At 39.9% G+C, this 9,258-nt stretch overlaps 1 protein-coding gene across 4 annotated transcripts in view; it reads left to right on the top strand.

The window, feature by feature from the left end:
- Nucleotides 1-7,867, top strand: part of uimc1 (ubiquitin interaction motif containing 1) — a 28,228-nt gene extending 20,361 nt beyond the window's left edge. For 3 of the 4 annotated variants that reach the window (XM_031308092.2, XM_036008619.1, XM_031308059.2), the window contains exons 16-22: nt 106-217; nt 1,273-1,587; nt 2,305-2,383; nt 2,472-2,574; nt 3,172-3,220; nt 4,849-4,882; nt 5,388-7,867. In XM_031308092.2, the coding sequence (XP_031163952.2) occupies nt 106-217; nt 1,273-1,587; nt 2,305-2,383; nt 2,472-2,574; nt 3,172-3,220; nt 4,849-4,882; nt 5,388-5,565 (870 nt within the window). In that variant the 3' untranslated portion in view covers nt 5,566-7,867. The remainder of the gene's footprint in view (nt 1-105; nt 218-1,272; nt 1,588-2,304; nt 2,384-2,471; nt 2,575-3,171; nt 3,221-4,848; nt 4,883-5,387) is intronic. The other variant, XM_036008618.1, reaches the window with a different exon arrangement.
- The last annotated feature ends 1,391 nt before the right edge of the window (nt 7,868-9,258 follow it).

The following is a 9,258-nucleotide window of genomic DNA, read 5'->3' as shown; positions in this document are numbered from 1 at the left end:
GGAACGTGTGTCACCACAGCAGGTAGAATCGTATACAATAAATCTATTTTTAGCACTTCTTCTTCTTTTTTATGTTGACAACATTTTCTCCTGTTTGGATTTCAGTCTGACTGTAAAATGAGTCCAGAGCTGCCAGAGGTCGAGATGATTCTCCCAAATGATTCTCCAGCTGAACAGGAGCTGCAGCCGGAGGAGGAGATGGAGGTGGAGGTGGACGGTAAGACTGCCCGCTTAACAAATAGAACAGAAAGCTGTGTTAGTAGCAGGGATGTCCTGATCAGCTTTTTTGACCCCCAATCTGATTTTTTAAATAATGACTATCTGCCGATACCAAGTCCCAATCCGACACTTGTACTTGCTCAGATAATAGAGCTGCATACCGTTTTTTTTTCTTTCTTTTACTTAAATAACTAAGTAAACAAACTAAAATATGCCTTAAAGGTGCAGTAGGTAAGCCTTATAAAACTTAGTTTCTGTCATATTTGCCTAAACTGACCCTATGTTCCAGTAGAACTACATGAAGCAGGTAATGATCTTCGCAATCCTACCTACGGCACCTTTAAGCTTAATACATTTAACTTAGTGCAGCGAATGAGTCTTTTCTCTCAACACCAAAACAGTTCTCTTCAGCATCCCAACAAACCCCCCCAACCAAAAAATAAACAGTTTCAAGTTCCCCGCTGGACAACGAAGACTGACCTAAGTGATGCCTCTTGCGCTTAATAGTCAATCTTTGATTTTCTTCTTTTGTTTCCTGATGTCGGCTCCAGGGAATAACAGCCTGAAAGCTGGTTTCCTGGTGGTATCACAGAAGAAGTGTGGAGAATTGAAGTAATCTGCTTCTGTAAAGAAATGGGCGACTTAAAGAGTCAGACTTTTTTACTTATTGCCAAGGGCTGGCAAGCTACAAAACAATCTCTGGACGGACACTGGTGAGTGACTGCGCCATCCTGGTTTGAAAGTGGCGGCATCCAGGCAGTCTGGCGGTGCGTCTGTGGCGCAGGGCGTTTGTGATTAAAGACGATGATCACTACAAGCTGATATAAATGATCGGAGTAAGGTAATCAGGGTAAATGCCAGTCCCCGATCAGTTAAAAAATGCCCAAAATTTGCTCTGATCCGATAATGTGATCAGGATCGGGACATCCCTAATTTGTAGTTTTGTATCTGTTCTGACACAAATTTCACGGGTCTGGTTGTGTGCTAGCTGGAGTTGTAGAAATGATCATCAGGAAATAATCTAAAAAAATGAGTTTATGTGACTGTTTTCAGCCCCAGTGGACAGAAAGACGAAGGGAAACATCCCTGTTAACAGCAGCCATGTTAGAGGACAACGTGTGAGAAAAGAGGAGGTAGAGGAGGACGGCGAGGATCCAGATGTGGAGGAGATAGAGGATCCACGGCTTAAAAGGTCAACGTCTCCTGAACTGGAACCAGCCGGTGTTACTCAGAGCCCCAAAACCAAAGTGGACTGTCCCATCTGTCAGGGCTCTTTCCCGGTGATGCAGATCGAGATGCACGCTGCGTTCTGCGATGGGGAGGTGGCCGTCGTGGACGAGAGGAGGCACGAGAAAAACTGCTTCCAAGGTGACAGAAACTTTCTTTTGTTTAACACTTCGGCCTCTAGTTTTACGGCTGTAAACTGCAAGGTTTGATTTCAGCATTGGTGGGGAGAGTTTCTGTCAAACGACCAAAATTAATATTAGCATGTCTCTTTTTTTTCTGTCTTTTACACATAAACAGAGATGACTCTGTAATGTAATGTACAGTATTTGCCCAAAACAGGACTTTTATCACATTTGTAATTTAAAGTGGCTATATGTAACTTTCAGTTTGTGTTGATTCTAGCGGCCACACCTGTTGTCGTAAAGCTCTTTTCTTTACGGTGCTGTGTTAGCCACTGTATTAATGAGTAAGCGTTACAGGGAGGTCATACAGTTGCGATGAATGTTTTGCTGAGACAGAAATTCATTAAATTACAATAAAAGAATACGTTACAGTTGCATCGTTGCGTTTCAAGTATTGCTACAGTATCTGTGGTAAACCGGGTATCACTGTCACTGGTTCATGAGCCGAAGCATTAAGAGATTGTTGTAGCAACAGCTTTTTCCAGTGAGGAGGGTGAGCTGTCTCTGTGATGTTGAGAAACCTATCTAAAGCCAATAAATTGCTGTTTTGGACAGAAGGAAAATGTTTTTAAGGCCAGAAATTTGTCGTCTTTATGTGACTGTTAACATTTGTTTAAATAATGTCAGTGTTGTTGTGTTGCTGGTTTAAAATGACTCCTTCTTTTCCACTGTGTAGTGTCGTTGAAGTCACTCAGGAAGAGAACAAGGAGAGCAGAGGTGACTGCTGAAGAGACTAACGAACCCTCCAACATTAAGTAGGTACAACCGGTCGTATTCAGCAGGAACAGCTCAGTGTTTTTAGACAGGTTGTTTTTTTTTTAAATATGGTTTTATTTTCCACAGCAGTTATGAGAAATGTTTCATCTGTCAAAAAGCTGTTCCGCTGAAAGACTACAGCCGACACACAGAGTTCTGCCTCCAACGGCAGAAGTCAAAGACTGCAGCAGTAAGCCCCGTCACACACTCAATAATATACACCAATAAAAGTGCACGAGTCTGCTATGAATCAGATTTAAAGGTGCTGTAGGTAGGATTGTGAAGATCCAGGACTTAGCCAAAAAATTTTAACATCTTCTCAGTCCCTCCCCCCTTTCTGCTAAAGCCCAAAATGGTCTCCTAAGCTCCTCCCCCCACAAGGGAGAATGAATGTGTGTGCATGAGCAGTGATTGACACGCAGTTAGACACCCCCCCCCCCGGCCCTGATTGGTGCATCTGAACAGGGAGCGGTGGATTTTTGCAAATCTCACTCCAGGCTGTAGGTGGAGCCAGAGGAGCCGGATTTTTTTTAAATGACCTGCTTCATGTAGTTCTACTGGAACATAGGGTCAGTTTCAGCAAATATGACAGAAAGTTAGTTTTATAAGACTTACCTACTGCACCTTTAAATCTACAGACACAATGTTAAAAACAAGTCAGTTGAATTGACTCTTGGTGATACAAAAACATGCGACTAAACCCTTTTATGTTTATGTTCTCACTTTTTGGATGTGATCTGTTTTGTTGATGACATAGATTCATTGATTTATTTTTCTGATGTACCAGAAGGGAAATCTGCTGTCAGCTCTGGAGCAAACCGAGAGCAGAGGTCCGGGTGAGTCTAAACGTCTTTTTTTTTTTTTTTTGGTGTAACAAAGTCTGCATTGATCCTAGCTGCTCTGTGAATCTGTACTTAGACACGGTGGTGCTTTGAGCGAAATGTTCACATGCTGATGTTTAGCATTTATAACGTTTACCGTTTTCACTGTCTTAGTTTAGCGTGTTAACAAAAGGGATTTTTACTTTAGTTCCTCTGGTTCCATACTAAGGCTATGTTTAGACGGAAACGATCTGAAGAGAGAACGCAAAAGTGGCGTTGCATTCTCACTTTTTATTCTACTTTTAGACAAGTGTTATGGGGGGGGGGGGGGATCTGTGTGCATATGGTGACACAAAAGTGTGTGAAATGCGATCCACCAAGTCTGCGCGCCTGCGTAGAACCTTCCTTCTACTTGTCTCCCTCTCCTCTCCCTAGTAGCGCAAAGCGAACAACAAAAGCTGACAGTTTTGTCTGGACAGATGAGGAGGTGGAAAGTGACGGAGCGTTTTTTAGATTTCCACTCTGGAGGGTGGTTTCACTTTTTTGCGTTTTTAAGCCCCAAAAATGCCGTCGCCGTATTGGTGTAAACAGGTCCTAAAAGGTGTTAGATGAAAGAAGCAGGTGTGAACAACTGAACTCACCTAAAGCCCAAATCTTAGACAGAGCTCAGACTTGACGCTGAGCAGACTTTTGAACCATCGTGTTCAGTTAATTGTATGGAACAGTGTTTGTGCTACAGCTGAACTGTTAGTCAACCAATCAATCAATCAATCAATCAATCGATCGATCGATCAACAGAAAATGAATCTGCAACTTGAATCTTGATAATTTATTAATCATTTCAATTACTCGTTAAGCAAAAACACTAGAGATTCTGTTTTTATTATCATCTAAAATGTGAGAATTTTACTGCTTTTCTCTATTTAATATCATTAAAGGTTGAACTATCTATAGGGAGGTCTAACAGGCTTTTATTTCACTCTTTTCTGTCATTTTATAGACTAAATGAGTAATGGAGTCATTTAGAAAACAATCATTTGATTAATTAATATGGGAAATAGCCATTAGTTGCAGCCCTTCTTTGTGCCAGTTGGAATTGTGTTATAGTCAAAGGAAAAATGTAGAGTTTTCATCACAATTTCATCAAAATATAGCAGTAGTAGACAAAGGTTGGGCATCGTTTGGATTTTAACAATTCTGATTCCAATTCTGATTCTTCCGGTTCTCATCGATTCTCGATTCCGATTCTTTGAGGGGTGGAGTTAAAACGGGTCACATGCTTATTTCACAAATAAGAAGAAAGTTTTATTTTGATTCAATGGTGGGTTGCAGTTTGACGGGGCTTTTCAACATAAAATAAAGCCACACTAGAGCGCCGCTTACTGTGCTCCGTGGCTGCAACACAACAAGCGCCTAACCGCTACGGAAACCAAAACTTGCTCATTTTAAATTTGGAATCCGTGATCAGATTTGAAACCAAATCCTTCAAATGATTCCAATAAAGAAACGATTCCACTGGAAATGTAATTTTTGAAATGATTCCAAGTAGGAATCAGTTCTTGATGCCCAACCCTATAGTAGACTCGTCAGTCAAACTTTCATTGGTTCTATATTTTTACTGACTTGTTGTTCTGTGTTCACAGAGGCCGGGCCGTCTGGATCCAAACTCCAGCCAGGGTAAAGACATCTCAGAAACACTGTGACCTTATGATTTGAGTTACAATACTCGTTTATCTCTGTGGACATTTTGATCCAGAATCTCTGTGTGAGAAAGTTGTTTTAGTCGTGCAACAGAAAACTCAGATTGGACAGATAGTCTAGCGAGCAATCTGGATTTACCCTGCAGAGATCTGAGGAGCAGTTAACCATAGTCCTCATAAATCCACCAGAGTTCAGAACGCCAACACAAAGAAAGATGAAGGTGACGGACATCCGGCCGAAATGAGACATCCGGAGGAATTTCTGGCGGCATCGGAGCAATCTCAGAAATGAAATGTTGTCGATATAGACTAATTCAACACAAACAGGAGAGAATCAAACACGTTTAGTAAATTATTAGATGAAAACACCAGGCAAAGGATATTTTTATTGACCAGTGAAAATCATTTGGGGCCAGTTTGGACAAATGTTTTCTAATTTAACGAGCCTGTGTTTGTCTTGTTGTGTGTTTGTTCACTTTTAGAGAGGTCATTGATCTGCGGGATGATGATGATGAAGAGGACGAGGAAGGCGGCGTTTCAACACTACGGATCAGTAACTCTCCCATCAGATCCTTCACTCCGATCTCAGAGGCCAGCGGCTGCCTCATCGACTTCAAGAAACAGCATCGAGCCAAGACACTGCGCCAAAGACGAAGATGAGGACGACTTCCTGCAGACTGGCGCTGCTGACTGAAAATACTGGAACCAGAGCCTTAACTAAGACCCCATCAGGTTGGATGTGACATTACGGTTAGAAAAGACTTGTTTTGAAACACCTTCCTGATGTCACATATTTATGCAGATAAACAGTGACCAACTGAGCACTTGAATGTTCAAAGGAAACCACATTCTGACTCTTTTGTGCCACTAAATGTTACGTTTGTTTCCGTTGAAGGTGTTTCAGACTACCTCTTTATGTATTGAACATTTTCTTTTTTGTAACTTTAGTTTAATATCTGTCTCATGTCTCAACCCTCAGAGTGTAAATCAAATGAATACAAACATTTCACTGGCTCACTTGAAGTATGAAAAGTGAAGTTGTTTGTAGCCGTGCTACCTGAGAGGCTACAGAACTGATCCGTCAGTCCACAACTGGGGTCTGAAATATCTCAACAACTACTGGATGGAGTGCCATTAAACTTTTCATAACATTCATGTTTTCCATCAGATAAATCCAACTGACTTCGGTGATCCTCTGATCTTTTCTCTAGCGCCACCTGCAGGTCAAAACATTTTACAGTTTATGACAGAAAACCGCTAAAGCTAATGACTGAATTCAGCCTCGTGTGTACTTAAATGCCAACACAACATGCCAAATATTGGCTTGCTGACCTGCTAAGTGTTAGCGTGTGGAAATGCTAACATGAACCATGCTAATGTTAGCATGTAAATGTACTAAATTGTCATCATGCTAATGTTAAGTGTTAAACATCAGCATGCTACACTAAAATGTGTTACAAACCTCATAATATTGGAAATGTGCGATGCTAACTGTACACATGTTCACATGCTAGCTTGTCCGTGCTGATGTTAGCATTTTAGCTAACGTTTAGCTAATGCAAATATTACAAGCTACGTGATTCTACCCTGATTCTGGACCGCTGACTCACATCTGATTGATTGGTGGACAAACAACCAGCCAATCAGAGCTCTGTAGGCAGATGTCAGAGCCAGAAAAATGGAAACAATTCGAGCTTCAACTAACAAGTATTTTCATTATCAATTCATCTACAGATTATCTTCTTGATTAATCAGTTTTTGTTTTGTCTTTAAAATGTCAAAAAGAAATAGTAAACGGTGTAATTTCCTACCAAGAGTCCAAAGATATTAATTTAACAATCATATCATGACAAAGAAGAGCAGAAGAATCACATTTCAGAAGCTGGGACCTGGGAAAGTGTCACATTTTTGTGATTAATTGATTATCTAAGTAGTTGCCAACTAATTTTCCAACTAATGTATTAGTTGACGTATTGTTTCAGCTCTTTATGTTTGAGATGGATGCAGCTGTGCAGCTTGAAATTATTCCTTCAGTCAACAATGGACTGAATAATGAAGAGAACACAAAATGGCAATACAATCTGATTCATAATTTAGCTCAAATGTAGCTTTCCTACATGCAAACATCCGATCTTAAGGTACCTTAACATTTAGCATGTTAACAAACCAGCATTAGTGTTCAGGGCAAAGCACAGCTGAGACTCTGAGATGTCCTTCATTGGCCACCGTACATATGATAAACCCTTTTTTTATTTACATTACGATATGGCTTTTCTGCTGGCACCACCCTCAGGACAAACATTACTTTTTATAGAGCTAAGAATAAAGTTGTCTCTCCACTTTCCATTTATCCAACAGTTACAGGTTCTGGTCTGCTAGGAGACACTCATAAATGAGGAGAAATGTCTTTTGTTCAATGCACGTCTCCAGTTGGATCAGTGAAAATAAAAACATCTCCAGATTTGATGCAGTCGAATGTTAGCATTTGTTAGCATATTAAATGGGAATCAAACCCACCTGCTGTGAGATGTCACGTCACCTGTTCTCACTACGACTCCAGCATGCAGGATGCTGAAGCAAGTGCAATGAAGCAATACTGAAACCTCTGAATTTCCCCTTTAAGATCATAAACTGCCTGCTGAGGGTCAAAGCTTTGAAAGTGGACGTAACCTGTTTCTGTAATGATCACATTTGCACCCAATCAACTCAAAAATGTTAATACTGTAAAATAATTTTGTTTCATTAAGAACAGTTAATTTGAGTGTTTTTTTCTTTACTGTGGACCATTTTTATCAATCAAAATATTTCCTGCAAAGTTGATAGAAATATCATTTGCTTGTCCTTTTTTTGTATTTGACTGCTCAATGCTCAGAGTATCGGCCATGAATACTGTATTAGCACTTTAGAGTTACATTTCCTAGTTGTCCGACTTGATGAAGTAAAGTCACTGTAACGCACTAAACACCTGTTGGTTCACTGATAGAAGAGATATGCAGGTGAACTATGCGTTTTTTTTTTTTTTCGAATGTTGTCTTTCCCCTTTCACACAGATTCAGTGTTTGTCTGATCCTTTGTGTCCGTGTGGGACGGGCTGCAGCGGTTACATTTTACTTGCTTTTCCTGTGAGACCTTGAAGCAATGCAGCAACATTCCGACACTCTTGTTTTGTAAGACTTTGTCACAATGTTCGGTTGCAACAACAGGGCCGAAGTTTAGGAGGGAAAACTGTTACCTAATTTAAGTTCAAATGAAAGATGGACAGCTGTTTATCCAGTGTGAAGTAAAAACTACCTTTATACTCTATGGCCGAAAGTACACAGAAACTTAAACGTGACTCTGACACCATGGGCATTAATGTGCTGCCATAACAGCAGTGGTGGAGGAAGTATTCAGACCCTTTACTTAAATAAGACGTCAAATACCACACTGTAAAAATACTCCATTACAAGTAGAAGTCCTGCATTGAAAATGTTACTTAAGTAAAAAAGTCCTGTGACTGTTATAGTATATGTTATATTAGATAGATTATTATGACTCATGCATTAATATAAAAGCAGGATTTATCTGCTGATTATTTTCTCCATTAATCGATTGATTGACAGATTGGTTTTTAGAAATTCTGAAAAACAGTGACGCTTAAGGCTGATTTATACTTCTGCGTAAAATCTACGCCGTTGCTATGCACGTTGGTACGTGAAGACACAGCCTGACCTGCACCTCTCGAAAAATTTAACTACAGCGACGCACGTCGCTCGGCCGTTGCTTGGTAGCGTTGCATTTCAATGTTTTTGCAAGTGGATGGAAACGAGCATCCATTCACATTTTTTTATGTTCGCTTTGTGTTAAATTTGGATGAAAACTTGACATGTAGCTTTAAGATTGATCTACACTTGAACTAAAAAGCTATGGAGCCTTTTAAAAAGAAAATAACTAAAAGAAAATAAATAAAGATGTAAAATCCATCATCGTCAGCAGATGAGTTGATGTTTCAATTTGGGCACTTTAAGGGCTTCATGTTGGCTTAAAAACTGGCCAAACTCAATCTTTTATTCATCAAGTGATCCAGAATAGGGCAATACAACTGTTATGTTTATAACAAGTTAAGCTTGTTTCCGTTTTGTTGAAAGTAACATGTTTGTGATGTGGAAAGAAAAAACATTTATTTTTTACACGTTTTACTATGAAAGATACTTTAACAGTAAAGTATCAGAAGTAAACGCTGATATGACATCACTCCTGACAGGAAATACTTCCTTGAGTGGAAAAACTGCCACAACCGGTTTGTTCCAGGCTGTTTAAACAGACAAGCCAATGTAAAGGGTATGTTTAGTGCAGTGTGCTTGAAACGTTTTT

Source organism: Sander lucioperca, chromosome 13 (assembly GCF_008315115.2).
Source record: "Sander lucioperca isolate FBNREF2018 chromosome 13, SLUC_FBN_1.2, whole genome shotgun sequence".
Lineage (NCBI taxonomy): Eukaryota > Metazoa > Chordata > Actinopteri > Perciformes > Percidae > Sander > Sander lucioperca.
The sequence above is the reverse complement of the archived record's forward strand: the minus strand, read 5'-3'. Positions and strand labels throughout refer to the sequence as shown.